The sequence below is a fragment of the Gavialis gangeticus genome, unplaced genomic scaffold (genome assembly GCF_001723915.1).
Source record: "Gavialis gangeticus isolate Ggan-Ray unplaced genomic scaffold, GavGan_comp1, whole genome shotgun sequence".
NCBI lineage: Eukaryota > Metazoa > Chordata > Crocodylia > Gavialidae > Gavialis > Gavialis gangeticus.
The window spans coordinates 88,432,588-88,456,222 of NW_017729031.1; the positions used below are offsets into that span (position 1 = coordinate 88,432,588).

General features: G+C 40.1%; 1 protein-coding gene across 5 annotated transcripts in view; it reads right to left on the bottom strand.

Moving 5' to 3' along the window:
* AGAP1 (ArfGAP with GTPase domain, ankyrin repeat and PH domain 1) overlaps positions 1–23,635 on the bottom strand; it is a 679,540-nt gene that overhangs the window by 195,565 nt on the left and 460,340 nt on the right. For all 5 annotated transcript variants that reach the window (XM_019523354.1, XM_019523357.1, XM_019523355.1 and 2 more), the window contains one exon: positions 21,978–22,146. In XM_019523354.1, the coding sequence (XP_019378899.1) occupies positions 21,978–22,146 (169 nt within the window). The remainder of the gene's footprint in view (positions 1–21,977; positions 22,147–23,635) is intronic.

A 23,635-nucleotide genomic window follows, 5' to 3' on the forward strand; every position in this document is an offset into this window, starting at 1 on the left:
ACAGGGCAGACCCTACAATGAGAGACTGCGGGACCTGAACCTGTTCAGCCTTCACAAGAGAAGGCTGAGGGGGGACCTGGTGACTCACTAAACTCACTAGGGGGGACCAGAAGGGTTTGGGGGAGACACTGTTTCCCCTAGCGTCCCCTGGCATAACAAGGAATAATGGACACAAATTATTGGAGAGTAGGTTTAGATTAGACATCTGCAAGAACTACTTCACAGGGCGGCTAGGAGCTGGAACCAACTTCCAAGGGAAGCGGTGCTGGCTCCTACCCTGGGGGTCTTTAAGAAGAGGCTTGATGCCTACCTGGCTGGAGTCATTTGAGCCCAGTTTTTCTCATGCCCAGGCAGGGGGTCAGACTTGAAAATCTACAAGGTCCCTTCCGACCCTACTTCTATGATTCTATAATTGGCTGAGCCCTGGCAGGGGTTCAACCTATACTAGACTACCCCTGGAAATGCATGGGGCTTCCACCGTGTTCCTAGGGCTCTGCTGCTTTTCTTCTTCATGCTCCAGGTAAGGTGTTTTTTTTAAACTTTTATTCTCACCCTCTCTCCTCCCTACTGTTTCAAGCTATTTCCAGCCAAATAGCAGTTTCCAGGGTTTTGGGGAAAACGCTAAATTTTGGGCTTTCCCCTAAAATACCCTGAAGCCCAAATCACAGTGTTCCTCCCTCTATATAAGAAAGTACAAAACTGCTGCTCAAAAGTGTTTTTATGGAGTACCTGTGCTGAAAGCTGCAGCAGTTTGTAGGAAGTTAAAATGCATCAATTCTGGATGTATTTACCCATACTAATTTGCACATACTTCATAGTCACTGCAAAGTCAGTGGTTTTTTGGTCCTTTGCATTTCAACTTAACAAAGGAGGAGGGGAGGAGAGCAGGCAACTGCTGCAGCTCTGACTCTGGCCTCGAGTCTACGTCAGGGGCAAAGTCAGACCCACAGTAGTTTCCTATCCCACTCTCCTTGCTCCCTGCAGTTTCTGCCCACCCTTCTGTCCCTTTCCCGCCCTTACGATCTGTGGCAGGGCACTGTTGGTGCCTGACACTTTAAGGGCTGGAGCAGGCAGCAGCCAGGTGCTTGAGTACAGTGACCATTTTGAGATCCAGGATATATATAGGGTAAAGCAGCAGCTTGCTGCTGGAAGCTGTGAGAGACATCAGCTGGTGGAGCAGAGGCTCAGGAACAGCCTGGAGGCTTATCCTACTGTATATTGTGTGTGGGTAGTAAGGGGGTGTATGTGGCAGGGAGTGTGGGTATGGTGGTTGGGATGAGACAGATGGGGCTGGGCTGCTGGCTCCATTGCATGTGCCTCTTACGGACTGCACGTGAGCCTCACGCAACACAGCCAGGCAGACATCCACACCCAGGCTCCAAGCTCTTGCCACCCCACCCTGGGTCCCTGTTGGTCCCAGAGCAAATGCAGGGGCTCTGTACCTGCCTGCAGCACCGTTACCCTACTTTCTCTTCCACACACTTGCCCACCACCACCACTCCCCACACGGCCCCCGCTGCTCCCCGCTACTTGCAGAACCTCAGTTTCAGAATTATCATTTTTTCTTTTATTCTACATGCCTTAACTGTCTGTACATTACTTAAATCCCTGAACAGTAAATGGTTCCTCTTTTTTTCTGGATAGGAATTACAGTTTCCAGCTTGAGCTATACAGGAAGAGGAGAAGCCTGCAATTGTTTTTGGTTCTCCTGAAAGTCTTTTTATAGAGGAAACAAATTAAAAGGTGGCCTGATATGCTGCTCTTTACAGCATTTTTTTCCATATACATTCTCTCCCTTGTTCATTAGCCTAACATTTCCAAATAAAAGTACTGATTGAACCTAACAACTCATGGTAAGGTCCACAACACAGTAATCCTTTGTTCTTGTTTGCTGCGGCACCTATTTTGGAATCAAAATGGTAAAGGATTTTGTAAAAAATTATTTTCCAGAAGCAAAGTTAGGTTTTCTGTTGATAAACCCCTCCAAATCTTTCTCAAATGCTCTAAAAATGGCATCTGTCATGCTGGACTGAAGAGTGATGCAGACATTTTTTTCACTCTATGCCTAGTAAAATGAAACAGTGACTTTTGATGGATTCCTGGAAAATAACCTTCCTAGCAATGATCAAGAAAGAGAAAACTAGTGTGTGAAAGACAAGACAGAATATTTCTGCAAGACCATGGAAAGATAGAAAACAATTATTGGACATCTCTGTCTGGTTGACATATCCCTATCAGTCTGAACTGGTGGGGCTGAGCTGGAAAAAGAGGTGGTATTTTGTAAGTTGACATTTTCTGCCCATTAAAAGCAGAACTGCTTGGCCACACTCTAAATATCAATGTGATACAACAGCAAAACTTTAAAGATGACTGTCCATAATATACTGAGTATTTTATGCTATAATTGCAATGTTTAAAACTTCATATATGACTTAAACTTATGCTGAAACAGACTCAACCTGTGAAATTCTTTTCTATCAAGCAAATTCATTATTTGGTACAATCGTGCAACAACAATTCAGACTTCTGAAGAATTTTGGATAGGTGGCAGCAAAGCCTCTTGGAACCTAGGAAACACTTTCTTTAATGGAACTGTGATACAAGTAAATTAAATATTGCTCTATACCCTTTTCTGACCACTGATACAATTTGCTTCCAGTCTACTAGCTTAACCAGATACTTTACTCATTTTAAGATAGAAGCAATTGTTTGATTTTTAATTTAAATTTTGGTCAAGGTAAGAATATTTTCTGAATAAATTCACACGTGAATTTGTATAAAATGTTCTTTATTTAGAAAATTCAGAGAGCCTGAATTTTATAAAACTGAATTAAAGGGTTTATCTGACAATCTATACAGTTTCAGGACAGTTCTTGTAATTACTTACTCACTTCTGTTTTCCACAGTTTTCCAATCCACTGTTCATTTTTCATTCTGCAGTTAAGCTAATTATAACAGGCATTGGACACTTATCTAATACCATCAATTGGAAGTAATGATATTGTGCTTGCACCAAAACAAGGACTTATGAATGCCAACTGCTGTTCTTATGGACTTGTTATACTACACAAAGCTACACTCCTACTCATTTTTCCTCCTCCAGGAGGCTAACTCCACTCCCCACATCCAAGCAGCAACATTTCTTTAATTCTGCAGGTCAGAATGAAATGACTACTAGCAGGAACCATTCCAGTCTCTCAGCAAATAAGCCAGTTAGCTCACAAGATGAAGTCAACATTCATGGAAAAGTGAATTTTGCACACTGTGATGCATTTATGTCAAGTTCTTACAGGCAAGGTCTTGCTGCACTTCTGCATCTATCTCCCTCTCTCTCAATATATCAGCATTAACATGAAATGCATGGTCAACTACCTGGTCCATTCTGAGTTCTGAAAGAGTGCTTCTTCAAATACATCATATATGCATCAGCTGGTTGCTTAAGTTGATTAGCAGGGGGCAGTTAAATTACTATGCTAATCCATGTATTCTCAGCACTATTTCCTTGATATGGATATGTGTATATGCTTACTGGGAAGCCTTGATTAGTTCAAGCTTCAATGTGTCAAAGGCTCCAGATTCTTTCCAAAGAATAATTTTAGCTGTACTCACGTCCCTAAAGTGTAAGAGCTGATTTGAAAAGGTACTTACTTCTACCATATGCTATTTTTCTTTAAACAATTTGCATTTCAAAGTGAAAATGGCATTTATATCTGTATGAATATCAGTATGTTGCCAGAACTGGTCTCCGATGAGCAAAAAAAGATGCTGGTTTCCTATTGAATAAAAATGTTTTCATCTACCGAAGTGGCATCAAAAGAAGAATTCCTCTTTCTAACTACAGACAGCCTTATGATATTTTAAGCTACCTTTTCATATATTATAAAATATCCTGTTTTGATACAGTTCATAGAACACTCAACTACATGTTCATAAACAATCTCTACAAATACAATCAAGATTAAGATTCAAGGCACATTACAATTTTGGTTAAAACTTAAAAAGAGCACTCATTCAACAAAGTGAGAATTGTAATATAAAAGAACACATGGAAAAGAAATGTGTTTTTTTTTTAACTCACCAACTCATTGTGAAAACGTAAAAAACGTACATGTCCATATGTTCAGCCCAATGCACATGAACTAAATTAGGGAACTATATTTACCCCCAGCTTGTAAGAATATAATTTAAAAAATGGGAACACACATGTCCACAGTGTGAGAACATAGCATGCAGCTTACATTGTCCATATTGCTCGATTTAGCTCTTCACACATACTGAAAGGGACTAAATATGTCAGATTCAAAATTGTCAAGAACCTTCCTAACTCAAGAAAAGTCAAATGCATAATATTTAGAAACATTTTGGAGGGGCTAGGGTGCAATGGGAAGGGAAGTACTAATCAAATTCTATCCAAATACATGATTTCATACATTTTTGTTCAGTACTTATCTGGTAGCTTCCTTCTTGGAAGTCCATCATTTGAAACGTTATTTGTATGCAAAATTAATATCTACTGGGATGCTATACAGGCAACTATTTTGGTTACTTATGTCTTCTTCCAATACATTACAACTTAGCAACAAAAAAAAAGTTAGAGCAAACCATCACTGGGCAGCACAGGTTTTTTTAATGGACACATCACTTCAAACTAAGCCTTCACCATCTGTTCCGCCCACTAATTACAAATGCAAAATGAATATAATTCACAACTGTACCATAAAAAAAGTGATACAAGCAATTCAAATGCATGCAAGCAGTCTTCATTCACTGCAGCCTGTACATTTGTGATTTCCCATCATCCCCAAAGTAAACAGTTTGGTTTTAAGATTTCTTCAGATACAAAAAAATACACTCCGAAGGAAGAATTGTACTTGTACAAACCAAGCTACACAAGACATAAGGAGAAAGACTGGAAAAGTATATAAAAAGAAAGCCAGGAAACACATCCAGCTAGGGTATAGCATCTGCCATCACTACATTCATGCTTTATTTGTGTAATGTTCTGTATTTTTACTATAAATTTCTCTTCCAAAAGGAAATAAACCTCTTAAGGCCAGAGGGCTCAGCTCACCAGCTGTTAACGCTAATGAAAAATACATTAGAATGGTGGGTCAGGAAATTCTGACTCCTGATATCAGAGGGTTAATTGTTCTAAATCACACTGGGTGAATTTATGGTGCAAGATACGGCATATTTTTGAATGCCCTCTAATTCAGTAAGAGGCACTGTCAAGTGGTTTAGGCCAGAACTTGGCCTGGTGTTAGAAAATCACGGCCAAAAATTTTCTGTAGTAAGACAGGGGTGAGTGTAGGTTGTAGCCGTGTTGGTCTAAGGACATAGGCAGACAAGGATCTTTGGGTAAATCCAATATCTTTTTTTAGACCAACTCAAGTAGTTGGAAAAATTCTTCTTTGCAAACTTTCAGGTACAAACACTCTTTGTCAGGCAGACAAAGCATCTCCATGTGGCCTGTGCTCTTTGTGGATGGAGTAGTAAAATGGCCAGAGTAAGTAGTACAACACTATTTTACAAGTTGCAAGAAACATTTTATTCTCTACCTCCTCCCTCCAACCCCAACCCCAACCATCTCCACTCCTTTTTTATTTCCCTAGTAAACCAATTCTTGGAACTATGCAGAAATTATTTTTGGTAGGCTAATGTTTTGTGGAGGCTGGTGATGATTCAGGAAATGCCCCATTGGCCTTGCATTCCTTTCAATGCTTATTAACATACATTTTGACAATGACCTAGAACAAGGCTGTCTAACTTGTAAACCCTTGGGGGCCACATGTTCTGGGGCTGCAGGCCACACGCCACTAGGCTGTGTTTTGAGCAGATGCTCTTTCCAGCTCTCGCTCCACTTCATGCCTGCACAGACACCTGCCCAGCCACTGCACTGCATGATCCCTGTCCCCCTGCAGGTGGCCCCGAACTCACCCTCAGCAACTCATGCCACACTACCAACCCTCCTTGGGCTAGAGGCATGAAGCAGCAGCCAGAGGAGGAAGTGGGAATCCAGAGACTCCGGCAGCTGTTGCAGGTGGAGCAATAGTGGAAGCAGCAGCAGCAGCTGGGCAGGGGCCTGGGGACCACAACTTAACCCCTCATGCAGGCCACCATTTGGACACCCCGACCTAGCAGAACGGACTGAAAACTGGCCCTTAAAGAATCCAGTAATGAGTCACTGACTATCATAGTATAACCCTCCAAGATAAAAAGAGCTTTTTTTTCTTCCCCTGCTGGCCCAAAATCCAAGTTCATGCCCAGTGCTGAAATTTAGATGTACTGCTGCTACTTACTAATTGGGCAGCATCTAGCAGAGTCTATTCTGAATAAGCAGAATAAGTCAAAATGATAAAGACATGGACTGTCAGCTAACAGGAACATCATTAGTAGGTAACATTCATGGCAAGAGAAATAGCAGGACTAGAGTTTGATAACTTAAACTTTTAAATTAAGGTTACTGACAAGAGTTATTAATGGGAAAAGGGAAAGAAAAAGAAAAATACATATTTTACTCATCAACTCCTTGCTATGGATTCCATCTTGTCAAACGCAGTATGAGTTAGCAGCCCACCATTTTCATCTGGGAGATGCTGAAGGTCTAAATAACTTTCCGCTTTTGCGCCTTATATGGAGTAGAGGAAGTGAGGGGCTAACAGCATTTCATAAAACAGTTCAGGTCAAAGGGACTAGCATTCACATTTTCTTTCAAGAGTCCTGGAACTTCTTTTTATTAGCAGTCCAAAAGCTCCTTAGTATATTTTTCTGACATTGTTTTTTCCTTAAAGTGATTTTATGAAAATAAGTTTACTGACACTGCTCAATTACTTATGCAAAATTCTGAACTCACCACTCAAGCCAGGCTGGGATCTTATTTGCAGGCACAAATTAAGTATGGTCAGTCTTTGTCAACAGATTGGGAGAATGCTAACACAATAAATGCTCTGGTGCCACAGAAGGAGCATTGATGATTTAGTAGAAAGGCATTTTCCTTTCAGCCATTACTGAACCAAAGCCTCAGATAAGATGAACAGTATCAGATAAGCTGTAATTTGAATGAAACTTAAAATCAAGATCTTGACCAATTACTTTTATTCAAGTTTGCATGACACCTCTCCTTACATTTTCATTAAATAAAGGGTGTTTTTAGCTAAATAATAATGTGCACATTTAATATACCTTGCACTGTTCCTAGTCTATAAACTATTCTTTACCTACAGCACAAGTTCTGTTTCATATCTCCATGTGCTGTTCATAAGTTGTTACTTAACAACCCAGAGGTGACTCCACTGCATTGATATGAGAAGTTGTTTTGGGCCCTGAATGCTGCAAACACATATGTGCTTAACTTTATAAAATTAATAATGTAACATCAATTAATTAAAAGGGACTACCACTTCCATGTGTAAGTGAAACACGTGTTCTGGCTTGTGACCACACTTCCATAAAGTGCATCATTATCCCTCTGGATGCTTATGGAAGTTATTAATGTCTACAGTGGGGAAAAAAAGCCTTATACATACATCAGATAAACATCTAAATTGAGGAAAATTAATGGATAAGAAAAATAACTTCATAATCCCTGTATTAGCCATACACCTCCCCAAACACTAACAGCTGTAATTGTGCACCTAAATAATCTGACTCTTAGGGTATGCAGTAGACCATCATTATAAAAATATTTTCTATGCCATTTTAAACTAAAACAAAGAAACTTTCTTTCTAAAAGACAATAGATATTATTTTGATGTTAAATTTTTTTATAGCTATTACCACGGTAACAGCAGCTTAGCGAATGCATGTCTGCAGTGTGAGCAGTTTTGATAAACAGCCTCTGCGGGCCACACAACGGGGATAATGTATCCTTAAGTACTGCCAATGAGCTGCCATTCTGCACAGCCAATTACTTCTGTGCGTCTGTCACTCAAAGGAAAAATGACTGAGCCCATTAGATCAAACCTTTGTCACTGTTCCTAATGCACTCTTAGGCCTCATTAATCTGAGGGAGCAGCAACACAGCCGCCGGTGCCTCATTGCCTCCCCCACAACAGGACCACGTGAATCCTCTCATCTCTCCCCCAAGTGCACCACGTTAATCAAGCTCTCCTTATTACCCCAGTCCCTGTCACGGCGGAGAGCGCTCTCTCTCTTAAATGCTCTCATTATGGCCCATCTTTAGAGCCGGCTGAGTGGAAAAAAAAGAGTGAGAGAGAAAGAGAAGAGGAAAAAGCAAGTCCGATCACATTAATATTCATGACAATAATTAGTATTCTAGGTCACTGAATATTCATGCTATTAGTTTGGTTTTTTATGGGTTTGCTGGATGTCCTGATTGCTGGAGTGTGGAGGAAAACAGCATGGTTGGGACTTTAGATGTCAACGGCAGTTCAATACTCAAAACACATTTGTGAATTTTTTTTCCCTTTTGGTAAATCAGCTTAAACCCTCCTGATGGCTTTAATATTTTAAAATCACTGGGGGGGAAAAGCTAGCAGTTTTTGCAAAGGTCTTAACATCCAACTGGTTAGTATTTCAATATGTAATACTCAAAACTCAACAAGATCACATCAGCAGGACAAGGCAAATTTGTAATCTTATATAGGAGATAGCGTAAGAGAACATTGAGGCATAAATATCAGTCAGACTTAAACCAGTGAAGTCTAATCAGTAAATGATCTTGTCTAGTTGAGCATCTACATTTGGGTCCACAAAAGTTCAAAACATATTTTTAATGTTTATCTTGGTAATTGTCATTAGCAATCAGCCCTATTTGGAAGTGGGAAGAAGAAGGAATTCAAGTAAATACAGCATTTTCTAACCCAATTCAATCTCTAGCACAGTTAAAAACCCAAGCAAGGAACTGTTAAAAGATTAACAGAAACTTAAAGAAAATGTACTTGAATAAATCTCTCTCTCCCTTGGCTACAAATTGGAGAAGCTCAGGCTACTGTAAACTACAGCTAATTTTTTCTCCTAGTCCTGATCAGGGCAAGCAATTTCATGAGTGAACTGCAAAAATGTCCTTGAAGGATCACCCTCAACTGGGATGAGAGTGTAATCTCCAAGGCGCTTATAAATTCACTTTTTTCTGTATGCAAACTGACATCTTTCTTTTTATTTACATATTGCTTGTTGCTGGATTATCAGGAACAAAATTAGCAATAGAATAAAATGATTCATTTGAGAATCTTCTATATTAGCAAATCAAATGAAAACCAGATTTTGTTAATTAATAAAAGGAGTTTTGTTCAAATTTTACCAAGGCCCAAACTCACCAAGTTTCTAGTCTGAAGCAAAATCATACTTGCATGTAGAAAATATAGAAAACATTCCTGTGTTAACATGTAAGCCTGTCTGGTGTACTGGAACAGGCTTAAATATTTCAGGCAAACTGTTGCCAATATATGCATACTCATAACCATCATGTTGGGGAAAAATTGGCCTCATCTTTGAAAATAAGAAAATATTTGCCCTCTCCTTTTTCATTCCTTTCTTTACAGCCAGTACTATTAAAATATACTTCAGAGCAAAAAATAACACTGTAAAACAACTTCATGATTATTTGGCTTGGTAAAACTATACAGTTTACTAAGCACCACACCTGATTAAACCTTTTTTTTTTCTTAAAGTGATGATGAGTTTGATTATACAACCTAATCTCACAAAATACCCGCAATTAGAAAAAGCCATAAACCACAATTCAATCAAGTCAATGAAAAAACACTTATTGATACCAGCAGATTTCAGATTAGGTCCCAATTCAACAATGCATACTAAAGATAGATAATATCATCCATGTATTATTAGGTTGCATGCTTTCCCTATCTCCTAGGAAGTGACACATCATACTTCAGAGGCTATTACAACTAATCTTCGTTAAGTTTATTGTAATGACAAATTTTGGTGGAAAATGACTATCTGATCTGATGGAGAATACTATAAACTTCAGTTCAGTTTAAAAGGAAGATAATTTAGATGCAAGGAAAATCTGTATTGCTATTGGAACCTGATGATGTCACGTTAGGCATTACACTTTAAAAGTATACTATTCCAACTTAAAAATAAATACTGTGCTTAACATTTTTTAAAGAATGTCTGGAAGGCAGTCCATTACAACTTAATCTGATTCTAAGCACTTTGGTGTAAAATAAGATTACTTAATGGCCACTGCATAGCTTTGATAGATGATCATGATTAATAACAGATATGAAACTCACATTTAGGAGAGCATCTTCACATTTTTGTAACACGTCCAAAGTGTCACATATAGTTAGCAAATAATAATGTTTAACGTACTTACTGATGGCTGCGTAGTTAACACATTTTAACATACTGCACATACACCACTGCACGTAAATTTAAAAGCACTAAAGTCTTCTTAAATTGTGTTAAGGAGCAGGAAGCAATTTACTTGCAACAGTAACTAGTTCTAAAGGCAAACTTTCTATATCAGTTGCTGTATGTTTCTATTTGGTTTCTGTTTGTTTGTAAGAGGAGAGGAAATGGATGACTCCTGGGACAGATTATGGGATATGGAGTTCATTTCAAGGTCACCACTTTGATCTAACCAAGCTTGGCAATAATTAAAAACTGGGTCTGATCCTATTCCAGGTGAAAGCAATGAAAGTTGTGCCAACAACTTCTAAAGAAGGAGAGCTGTTCAGTGATCAATTTGCTGGATGGACAGATGTCAAATCCTAATAATATAGCCACTATAATTGGTACTCCCTGTTGGCAGCATTTCTGAAAACAGCAGGAGCTGGCTACGTCTGAGAACCACCTCTCTTCAGGCCAGGGTTGAGGCACACTGATAAGGCACAAGACAAGGCTCATCATTTTCACATAATTTTAGTTGTGATTTATTTATTTTAAAGTGCAAAGTTTTATGGGATATTCTGCAAGTTGGACTTCTTGCAACATTAGCAGTACATCTTTTAAAAGCTGTGGGGTAAACAAGCCTGGCACACTAAAATGAAGTGAGAACCTATGCCATCCTCCTCTCTAAGCAACTTGGCGTGCAAGTGTACATTTCCCATGATAAATGTGTGCAAACCCTTAATACTTGCAAACAAACTCTCTCTGAAATTAGTTTGGAGGAACGGATGCATTCAGTTTGAATCTCTCAAAGGAGCACCCCACAAATGGCACTTTACTGCAACACTGGGTCCCTGCCCTCTTTTTGCCAGAAACATCTTCAAATAAAATGCCAGGACTTGTCAGAAGTGAAGAAGTAAAAAAGGGTTTGTTATTGTGGGGGAGGATTGTTATTGTGCTGGCTTTCTACCAGCAAATACAACCCTTAATGCACAGACTCTTTTTTATGGCAGCCAGTGTATATGTTTAGTTGTCTTACTGTCTCATCTACTTCTTAGCTTTCATTATTCTCCTCTATAAATACATATTCCAGAGTAAAGGGAATCAGTAAAGCTAACTAGCTTTACAGGTTTTGGAAAATAAGTAGTTAATCGAAGAAATCTCCTCACTAACTGCTTTTTTCCTCAGTGGCCTAATTTCAGGGGCCCTGAACAATGCAAAGAATGGGAACATGATTTATGGGTTTTTGGGTGTTTATTTCCCCCAGATTACTCTCTTAGATGCTAAGGATGCAACAATCAATTGGCAGATGTCAGGACTGTAATCCTTAATAATGGATGGTTGTATCCATGCTCTTGTTGAAACCTTTAAAGTCAGGAAAACAAAGTCAGGTAAAAAGTTATTTCAAATTGGGAGAAATATTTCCAGGAAAAGGTACCTTTGTTCTCAGACACATAATAGCATTTGAAGTGCCATTCCAAACATTATTACAAGTAGTTTTAAACAGTGACTCCAGGATTAAACAAATATGTACATGAAGTCTATGCACCATCTGCTATTAATAATTATTTTAAAGAACAGATTTAATACTGATTATTTCCAGTTATTGTGCAGATTTGTAATATCTGAATACAATGACAAGAATTTTTGGGGGGTGATATCTTTTATTGGACCAATCACTCAGTAGATCCACTAAAAGATATCACCCCCCACCCTCCCCACAAATCCTTGACTCTTGCACATTTCATGGACCATCACAGCTACGACATCACTTGCCATGCCAAAACACTGTACGGCAACCATTCACACATTTTATTACAACCTCGCCACCAAGAGTCTATTTCCTTTTTTTACTCCAACAGTACTTTAGCAAAAGTATACAACCATGGTTAGGCCTACTGTTCTGTAGAACAATTTAAAAACTAAAATAGTACACTTTTTTACAAAGCTGGGACCCTGCATTTAAAAAAATGCAATCAATGGGAACAAATACCCATAAGGATTTCCAAATATTGGTTCATGACAAGACTGGGCAAAAATTTCACTGGGTTATCATATAATTTTTTTTTGCTATCTCCTTGCATGCTCTCACACCTTGAAATTTTGATGCTCAAAATGCTGTCACTGTGGAAAAACACAAAAACTTCCCTTTGCATTACATCTGTCGGGAAGCAGAAATTTTATAAACAGACATCTCTGAAATATAACTTTATGGAGTTTTGTAGGTAGAAAAGAAATAAATGGTATGTATACATGAGAGAAAGATAATACTGAATGTACATGCATAGAAAGGCTTGTGAGAGGGAAGGTGAGAAGACAGGTAAGAACTGGGACTGCTACATCACATAATGAAAAATGATAGGGGAGGAGAAAACATGTCACCTATGTAATGACGTCTTGAGATTGACCTATTATGGGAGAAACACTAGGTCCTGTACTTAGAACATCAAGCAGAGGTATCACTGGAGCACACAACCCAGCCTCTGACAGCACACCTGGGTAATACATGAAGGGATTATAAGCACCTGGGTTTCAATGGCAAAAGTGTGCAAAAGTGTTTAATTATTTTTTCAGCAAAGTGAAGTTATTCCATTCCATTTTGGTGTTATTCCTGAACAGTAACATATTGCAGCAGAGTTGCCTCATGACAAAAAAAGATTAATCTGGCTGCAGCTCATAGAACAGCAAAGAGAACAGGCACAGGATGACCCATAACTACTTTCTCTTCCTAATAAAGATGTTCTAGTATTGATTATGTAAGTGGCTAAGGTGCTGACAGAATTCTAATCCATCTTACACACTTTCACTCTACAATGACAAGAAAATAGAGAAGGCAACTACTTTTAAGTTGTGGAGTATGAGGCAACAAAGAAAATAAGTTAATATCAAACACAGAACAATGTAACAGTCCCTCAATTATATAAACTGGAGGAATTAAATAAGAATCAGACAAAGAATACCCAAAAGTATCACAGGTGCACTGATACATTGGTCCTTATTGTATTGGCACTGATAAAAGGAAAACTGACATTATCGGCCGCATCAGCCTTTTTTGGCTGATGCGGCCGATAATGTCACCGACAAATGCCGTGTGCATGCGCACAGCTGCAGCATGCACGTGGCTGGCCCAGCAGACTGGAGAGCAGTGTTTGCATGTTAAGTCTGTTGGGGGTGAAGGGGTGGGGGGCAGACTGAGGTGAGGGAGGAAATGGGGCTGGGACAGGGGCAGGCACTGCCCAGTTGTGGCAGGACATGGGAAAGAGTCATGAACTGCTCATCAGGGGAGTGCGAGGAGGGAGGGAAGGCAGCTCCTGCTGCTGCGTGCACCCCTGGGAGAGGGATGGGGGGGCACATGCCCCCTGAATCTATGTGCGGGGTGAGAGTGGGCTGCCACTGTGGGCTGGGGTGGCACCAGTCTCTTCCAGGCAGGGGTGCTGTAGCCCCCACATAGCTCCTACTCCCAGTACAGCTGCTGCCTGCCCTGAGCACAGTTCCACTGCCAGGAAGAGCCCAGTGCTGCCCCGCAACCTCAGAACGCAGCAGCAGCCTGCTTTTGCCTTACACACAGATCCGGGGGGCACATGCCCCCCATGCCTCCCCTGAGGGCGCGTGCAGCAGCAGGAGCCGTGCCCCTCAGATAAGCTGCTCACAGCTCCTTCCCACATCCCACCCCACCCCGCCTTGGATGGGCAGCACCTGCTTCTGCCCCAGCTGCATTTCCTCCCTCATTGTGGGGGCCTCGATATGCCCTCCCCCCCACGCCCCTTCCCTCCCCCTCAACAGACGTACCAGCCTGACACTGCTTTCCAAGCTGCCAGGCCACATATTGGCAACTGGATTGGTATCAGCCAATATGGCTTGTTAATAATCGGCCACTGGTATTGTCCCAAAAAATCTTTATTGGTGCACCTCTAAAAATATGTATATAATATTCAAAATCAATAAGATAGTAATGGCTTCTTAAAACTTTTAATGAGAACTTTGATCTCAGATAAACTTTTAAGAAATCAACTTAATAGAGATAGGTACACTGAAACAATGGATTTAAATAATATTATGGAAACATTAGTATTTTAAAATATTATATCACCAGCTGCAATCCCTTCTCAGACTTGAGCATGTAATTAATGACTGGAGCATGTAATTTGTATCGATTCTAAAAAATTGGGGAAAATACTTTCTACCTAGCTTTTTCAAAGAAAGGGAGCTTAATGTGACTAGAAATACTTAGATATAATATGATAAGCGTCTTGGAGTATCTGAAGTCAAAAACAGTGTTCTTGGATACCTCTCTGAACATGGCAGTCCAGTCTAGGGAAAAAAAAACTAATACCAGATGACTTTGGATATGTGACTCGTCTTACTCAACTCCCTCAACTTGAAGGTAACTATACTATACATCATTTTCATATGCAAGTTAAAATAAAAACTGAAAGCACAATCGACACAATTTTCAGTGGTGTGTAATATTTTGCACTTTTTTTACAGTAGGTCATGAATTTCTTCTTTTATTCCCTCAAAAAAAAGGATACATTTTGGCTAATTCATATCTTGTTCTTCATATCATAGCAGTTACTAGTGTCATTTGTAACAGGCTGGCCTTTAAGGGTCAGGTCTTAGTGCCAGACGGCCACCTGTTCAGGGCTAAACTTCTGCCTCACTTGTCTGCCATGCCTTGATGGAAATAAATATGATTGCTGTTTCTAAGGCAGGATGCTGCCCATTGCTGTCCCTTCTGATGCAAGGGGCCTTGATACATCCTCTGGCCTTCCCTTACACGTTCCCCATGCCTCCCTGACCTCCAAGATGTTACAGGAGCAGCTCAGCCTCCTTGCCTGCTCAGCTCAGACTGCTGCTTCTCTTTCTGAGGGCCTGGGTTAAAATGGAGGCTGCTCCACCCCCTCATCCAATTCCAGGGTCCTCCTAGGGTCATGTGCTAGCCTTGATGAGGCTAGCACCCACTTGCTGGCTGCTTTACTGCCAACTTGAAACCTTAAAGTGGCAGGCACTGCAGGTTTCAAACTGCCATTCTGGCACCAAATATTCAAATCTCCTCACCATGACTCATTTTTTAAAAATGTCCTGAAATAAGAAATATCTTCAAAGACACAGTGCCTGAAATTAGAAGAAACAAATGCTGTGCATATTTTCCTGTACTTCAAGCATGTTTAGATGCATTTTCTCCCTTGTAGTCACTCTAGAATCCAATAGAAAATCTCATAATAAGAACACTTTGAAATGAGTATTTTCAAAATAAAAAAACAAAACCCGCAGAAATATTAGTCTAATTTAGCATACATCAAAACTGAACAGCACATGCTTACATTTCTCCTTTAGCTGAACTGAAGCTGTGATATTTTGTGTCTGCAAAGAATGCCTCTAGCACATCTCGGATTTACAGCTGGTGATGTAATCTTCTAAAACACTAATGTTTCCATAATGTTATTTAAATCCATTGCTTCTATGTACCTGCCTCTACTTACTGTTGATATGAATGCTAAAACAATTGAGAAAAGAGCTCCACTGAGAAAAAAAGTTGGATTTTTCATTTGATTGACAGCTTAGAGGCAGATATAGCTATCCAACTGTTCCAGGTGTTTTTAGTGCTACTAATAGTGTATCTGGTTTTTACTTTATAGCTGTTGCATGGAGCAAGATGGTTTATTTTAACAAAGTTTTGAAACTACTGTTTTGCCATATCAGAAATAAATTAATTTGCTCATTTTCCATCATACTTAAGTGAATTTAACTGCATCACCTATTTGATTATCTGTGGATCATTTACTTCCCTAACGTAAGTCACTGGTTTAGAGGCAGCTCTACCTTCTAAGTGCAGTGGACTGGGTGATTATGATCCAGCAGCACTGCAAGCCACCATTCCTCTCCAGCAGTGGATGAGGGTAGAAAGAGAAGTGTGGAGGCATGTGGCTTCCCATGTCAGGAGGGGAGGGAGAGGAAAAGACAACCTCTGGTTTTGGAAGGGATCAGCAGCATGGCAGCAGAAAGGGAAGGGAACAAGCTGGGCCAAGTTGCTTTCTGCTGATGCCCCATACTGCAGGTCATATATAGTCACTCTGGGGACTGGATCTGGCCCACAGACCATCACCATGACTGATCACCATGATTTAGAGACTCAGACCTGCAATGAGTTCATCAGATACAAAGAGAAGGTAAGCTTTGACCAGCCCTGATTTTGGAACAAAAATAGCACCGTAATTCTTTCAGGATGTTAGAAGGAAATTAATTGTTTAGATTTTCCAAATGCCCCAAAATTTGTCATCTTAAGCTGCAGGCCAACAACTTGAACTTACCAGGGTACCATCAACAGACTGATTCGAAGCATTTCATGAATCATGTCAATATTCCGTGGAGTTTATGTTTCTACCAGAAGAATGTGATTATTCATTATTAGTATTAATATTTGAGTCTACTTACTGGCCTTTCTTTACCAGACACCTGCTATTCTAAATCTGTCACCTTTTCAGGATTTGGAAATATGCTTGCTGATTTATCAGTGAGTGAGTGTGAGAACCTTGCTTTTTTTCCTTAAATTTTTTTGGTCATTTTATGTTAGTCAAAAGATTAAAAGGTACCCCAACATTTGGTTTACATGGCAGAGAAAGCATCTCCAAGGGAAGAAGTTTCCCTTTCATTTGCAATGCTTTTCCCCTCAGTTTCATCTTCTTGGTTGAGGATCTTGCCTTCAGCTATTTAGACAAATTATTTTGGTTTAAGAATAACCATGGCAGAAGAGGTTTCCAATGGACGGCTCTGGTATACCATCCTACTCCTTAGCCCAAATGTTTCTTTTAGCTATAGTATATATTTTTAATTCTTCAAAGCAACAAGGGGGAAGAAGCAACAATGGCTAGTCCCTTGCCAAACCCAACTCGTTCGAGCCATTCTGGGTACAGAAAGACTTCAGTCACTCAGAATTAACATAAAGTTAAGTCTCAAATGTTGAACAGGTAACGCTGACAGACAAGGGAAAAAAAACCCAGAACTGGAAGAAGCAGCACATTAGTTCAACTTGGCTCTGCACAGTCTGTATAGATGGGGTGCTTCAGTGGGTTTATTTGGCGCATTTATCCAATAGCTGTTTCAATCAGCTATTAGATAAAAGCACCAAAAAAGTCCTGCTGAAGTGCCAGATTTGTAATGTGATGCCTCTCCTGGGCATGCACGTGGCTTGGTGTGGGGGTGCATGGAATTTAAAGTAAAGCGCTGGGGTTTTTTTTACATCTGCAAGCAGCATTATTTCTAAAGATTCATGACCTTTATTGAGCAGTAACTGGGAACAGCAGCAAGAAACTGTTTGAGGATCAGGCTTCTAATTTTCCAAAGGATGAGTTCTGCATGAATAAGAGGCTCATCCCAGAAATCTCTGCTCTCCAGGAGAGGTTTTGGTTTTATAACACTACTACTGGCTGGCCAGCCCACCTAAAACTGCACTTTCCCATTGGTCTGCTGAAGTCGCACAGCGAGAAGTACTACTGCTCAGGACAGCAGTATTTACAAAACAAAGCGTGCTGAAAGTTCACAAAGTGCAAGAACAAACCGTGTTGGCATGGTTTTCCCAATTCCACCTCCATTTGCCATTCAGTGGCAGCCTGTCCATGCTCCTTCAACTGAGCGTTTAACTTAGCATTTCAACTACAGCCCAAGATAATATATGTATCTGCATGTCTGTGTGACTGTCATGGAACCCCTGGGACAAGAGAAGTAGGGGGGAAGTGGAGAGGGCTTGCTCAGGACCTCCACAGCATTGTCTGGTCTGACTACCCCCTGAAGCCAGCCTAGGCATGGCTCCTAGATTAAAGGGAATTCTTGCTTATTTTAACTCTGAGACCCTGGTCTTTTGGTCCCTGAATCTCTCTGCCCATCTCATTGGCTCTGCTTTAGAGAGCTACCTACCAGTTCAGTTACCGAGAGAGGGACTCTACCTCTTGGTAAGGAGAAGTGCACTCTAAAGTTCCAAGTGGAAAAACAGATAGTTCCTCTTCCATAAAGATATTTACTGGGGTAAAGCCCACCCACTCAGAGATTCTCTGGTAGCCTCCAAAGGTTTAAGTAGTCCTTCTGACCCTAATCCAGTCCACAGAAGACCAAGATCAAAAGTTGCCCAGCTGTTCACTTTCTTTAGAATCTCATTCACAGCTTACTGCCTGCCTCTTCCAGGCTTTCTCCATCTATGGTGATGCTTCCCTCTCATCTTCCCTGGACACCTCCTGTGTGTCACCTACAATCCTATCTTGTTGAAGTGTCAGCAAGGCTTTTCAGATCCTTGATGGATGTATCTTCTGTCACATAGGCCTGACAAATCTGGCTTCATTATCTCTTAGCTCCCTACCTTCCCCTGTACAAGTCAAGTCAGACATATGAGGCATGCAACATTATTATAACATGAACACATTTCAAACAGAAATATTACAACCCCCCCCTCAGTCTGCCACAGCAGTCCTTCCAAACAATCTAATTTCTGGAGGTCTCTGCAGTTTTAATTCTTTCCACGTTCTGCATTTGAAGGTTCTACTGTTTACAGAGAAAAGCTTCAACACAACTGACTTTGAAGAGTATGCCAAACCAATAACTGCCTCTCACAGAACACAAATCAGGACAACAAAGCCTCTGTCACATATAACTACCCAACTTCATAAAATTAAAAAAATTAAAATACTAATTAAATGACTTGTTTCTTTAAATGCAAAACAGCAACAGCTCCGCTGAGGACACACACAGTTATTATGTTCGTTCATTGTGATTAGCTATCAATGAAGTTAATGATGGAAGAGTATGATATTTATCCCATACAAAGACAAAAGAAAGGACTCAAGCCTAATTGTTTTCTCCGTTGCTTAACATCTTTTGATAAACCTGCAGTAAGTTAAGTAGAAGCCACTACCAAAAGGAAGGTTAAATTAGTGAAAAAAAAGAATGAGTCACCACGAGAAGGTAACAGCCACAGAAGGAACGGGATGAGAAAAGAATGAGTTGCTTGCAAAAGGTATTACTGACATATTAATGCAGGTGCGGGCAATTATTTCAGGCAGAGGGCCACTTACCAAGTGTTGACAAGCTGTCAAGGGTTGCATGGGTAGCCCTGACCCTTGACAGGTGCCCTGTCCCCTGGCTGCCATCTTGGGACCAGAAGTCCTACTTCTTAATCCCTGACCTTTGCCACCAGAAATACTCCTTTCAGCAAGGAGTTTTGCCATCCCAGAACCAGAAAAATACCAAATTATATTCTAAAAATCAAACATCTACAACGTTCATTAATTTGATTTCAAAAAATATTTTTGGCTTGATTTACATGTCTTTGTGTAGTGTACACAGAAGTTATCACGCAATAGCTTAAAATGAAGTCCTACTCTAGCATAGTGTGGGGGTGTGGGGCATGGGGGTGGGTATAGGTTTCTGGGGGGCGGTGGGTGCGTGGGTATATGGGGTGTCGGAGGCGGTGGGAGTGCCGGGCTGGCCTTGCTCCCAAGTCTTGCGGGCTCCGTTTGGGTCCTACTGCACCTGGCTCCTGTCATCTTTGTCAGGCAGCCAGAAGCAGATAAATATTAATTTTCTAAACTGTTTAGGTGCCTCGCAGGCTGGAAAGAATAGCTGGCCAGACTGAATCCAGTCCGCTGGCTGTATTTTGCCCGCCTCTGTACTAATGTGCCACTGTAAAGGACTCATGGCCACGAGGGTAATACATGAATCTGAACAAACAGGATAGAGGGAAAAAAAAGACTTTGATAGGAGCAGGGGAAAAAAAGGCGATCTGCCATCAGGCACAGGGGAATTAGTCAGGGAAGGGAAAGAGAAGAAGCCACAAAGAGAATGGAGCATGAAGAATGGGACACACCTCTTTTCAGACTCACTTTGATACCTGTCTCCATCACTTCTCTCCTTCCTCCTCTGTTTTTCTTTGAAGATATATTTAAATTGCACAATATTTCAAGGTTTAAAGTACATTTCCTACAATGATTTTCCTAAACAATTTTCAAATATTTTCAAACTTTTGTATTTACCCATCAACATATAGTAGACTTGTCTTTGTCACAGAAAGCAATTGTCAAAGCAATTCAAAGACTATTTTTGTGTGTATACTGACAGTCTTAAAACACAGGTTTTTAACTTAGAATGCTTTATTAAAATGAAATATAAAAAAGGTCTAAAGCCTTCTGAATGAATGTATGGGAAGAATCCCTAGTGTCTGTCTTTATTCAGTTTAGATGACAAATTTGCTCTTAATATTTAGCTATATAATAATATAGAATATTTCTTGAACTCTTACTGTATTCAAAGCAGCCAAATCGCTTGTGATTACCTGTGGGTGCCCAGCACCTCCTATAAGGATGCCTTATATGGATATTTTACTATCAATTCATGTAGTACTTTGAGAATACTTTTTAGTATTTTTCTTCCCCCCAAATTAGAAAAGCACAAACTTGTTTTAAAAAAAAAAGTGAGTGAAAATATTGGCAGGAGAAAGAAAAAAATCTTAAGCAGTGGGTATAAACTACATTTTTTTTCAGTGCTAAGATGCTAGTACTGAGCTACTGGTAGCTTTTGGGGACAACTTCAACGTACAGTTTTGGATAGTCAACATCATCTGTGAAATTAATATAATGTGCCATACAAGAATTTGACAAGTAATAATGTTTGCAACTGTACTATTATAAGGTCACAAGGGTTATTGATCTATACTGTTTCAACACATAATTTCTTCTTCCCTCTTCCACTAGTATAGCACTATGTACTTAAGTCCATTATGGATGCTTGGAGGATTACATCTTCATTTAGAGCATATGACATCTGTCACTGTCTGGGACAGAATACTTGATTAGTGGGAGCACTGGACTGCTTTGCTATGGCTGTACATACTGTTTTATGTCACAGTTACTGTTGTAGTGCATACTGTATACAGACAACATTGTGTTAGAAAGGTTTTGTCAGCACATGCAGGGGATGTCCACATTAATCATGAATGGCAAAGCCAGTGATTTATGCATGTCATCCCAAATGTATCGAGAAAGTCTTCATCCCACCAACAGGACATCAAGTATGCTGCATTTTGCAGGAAATGGGTTTTTTTTGTTTTTCCCGCAGCTTCCTGTTATCCCCTCAACTCTACAGACAAATGCCTCAGTTACCAAAATCCCACTGTACAGGGTTCACAGGAAGCTATAAACCTCTCTCTAAATGACCTCAAACAGGGTTTCACAATGAATTTCAGAAATTTAGAGTCAATAACTTAGACTTGCCTTTTGTGAATCAAGCTGGCAAATTTGGGTTTGCCCTGTACAACAGTATAAGACTATCATTTTTAAAGATATTGGATCTAATAAACTAGCACTGGAGCAGGATTGGCTAATACCCTTTCAAGCCTTAGGAAGCATTTCTCTGGCAAGTGCTTTAAAATAATTTTCAAAAAAGTAGCAATTTAAAGCTTCTCAAAGTTTTGGGATCTCTTGTGGGAAACAAATTAGTGGGCAGAGGGAAGATTTACTGGCCAAAAACATCATTTGTCACACAGGTTTGAGATGTATTATATAGATATTCCTATATGGATAGCATATATGTATAAATGCACACATATATTTACACATGCAAACATTTGCCTGGAAGAAAATGCCTTTTTTATGTTGCATAACAAGATTGCATCTTACCTGAATTAGGCGAGATGTGTAAACTGCTCATGTCTTTGGACAGGCCATTAGTTTTGGGACTGGAGATGGGTGCACAAGCTGATGTAGCTCGAGGTGGCCTCTTCCCAGGGACTTTCACAGTGGTTCTCAATAGATCAATTTCCTTCCCATGAACATTCTGCATGTAGTCCTGCAGAGAAACAAAATGACATGGGGAGAATGGTGTGAATGAAGTTCCAGATTATAGTAACATATTGGGAGCCAGAGAATAAAAAGTATGAATAACTTTTTATAAAACTCTAGCTTGTAAAGCATATAAAAATGAATTAACAGGCTAATCCTACCCACTTTCCAACTTCCATGTGTTGACTAGTGTGAACACATTCAGAAAAACTCTCTAAAAGTCCCCTGGGACTACTCAGTTCAAAATGGCAGAAGACAGTCTGGCTCTCAGCCTCACTAGCTTTCCCTTGTATCCTCCTGAAATGTAGCTGGGTGGCAGGGGCAGTGACATAAAAGTTGGCAGGGCTTGGAGCCTGGGTTGCGGAAAGTCTGTGCACACCCAGCTCCCAGCCCCTCTGACTTCTCCTTGCCATCTGAGCCACTCAGCTGACACAAAGCAGAGCAGGGTGAAGCAGTCTGCTGTGTTGTAGTGGCAAAGGTCAGGAGCCTTGCTGTGTAGCCAAAATGCCCCACCTCACCCTACACTGGAACTGCAGAGTGAGAAGCAGGTAGGGAAGCCCTGTCCTCCTCATCTACGGGAGGAGCTGCTGGGGAAAAGTGTATAGATATTCAGTCTCCAGAAGAAACTCTCTTGGGGGTGATTTCACCCTAGTTGTTCCCAGATTACTTTTCTCCGGGACTAATTATTTTTGCTCTGGGAGGAAAAGCTTGAATGTCTGCACACTCTGAGGTTCTTCCATGAGAACTGTGATTCTCCTGGTAGAAACTGAACATTTGCATGGGGCCAGAATCTCATTTTACTACGTCCTGGGTACGAGATAAAGAGATTAGTTCTATTTACAAAACAACAATTTGGTATAACCTTTGTGTTCTGTGTCAGTTTTGCACAAATTAAAATACAGTAACAGAAACATAATTGAGCATTTATTGCTTATGGGCTCTAAAATGAAGCTTAATCAGATAGTGACTCAACCTCAGCATGTGTTCTTTTAATAGACACGTTTTATTTAACATACAATATCTAATGTATTTTATTTACTTTTGTTAACACAGAAATTTAAAGTCTTCATTCAAAACTCTCAAACTAAATGGAGTATACAAATTCACAATTAGCTTTCAGTTTATGAAATATCATGGTACAGTGATGAATGAATAAGTCAAGAATGAATAAGACAATGTTGGTAAACAGGGAATATACATGCTCTTGGCATATTATTTCATTATTAATTGAGGAAGCCCAAACAAAACAGAAGCTCTTACAAGGACTAAATGACAGCTTAAGTTGCTTCTATTAACGTACTAAATACAAAGACTCTTGGGTACAAAAGAGTAATCTTGTGCATCTCCCTGGGAAGGAGAATGGAAGTGGTGAACTTCCTTGCAGTGGAATGTCAGCTACCTTCCATCCCCCCATACCTACCTTTCTTAGATCTACACTTGGGGAATAAAAGTTAAAATTATAAAATAATATAGCAACTTCAAAAGTACAGTGCGGC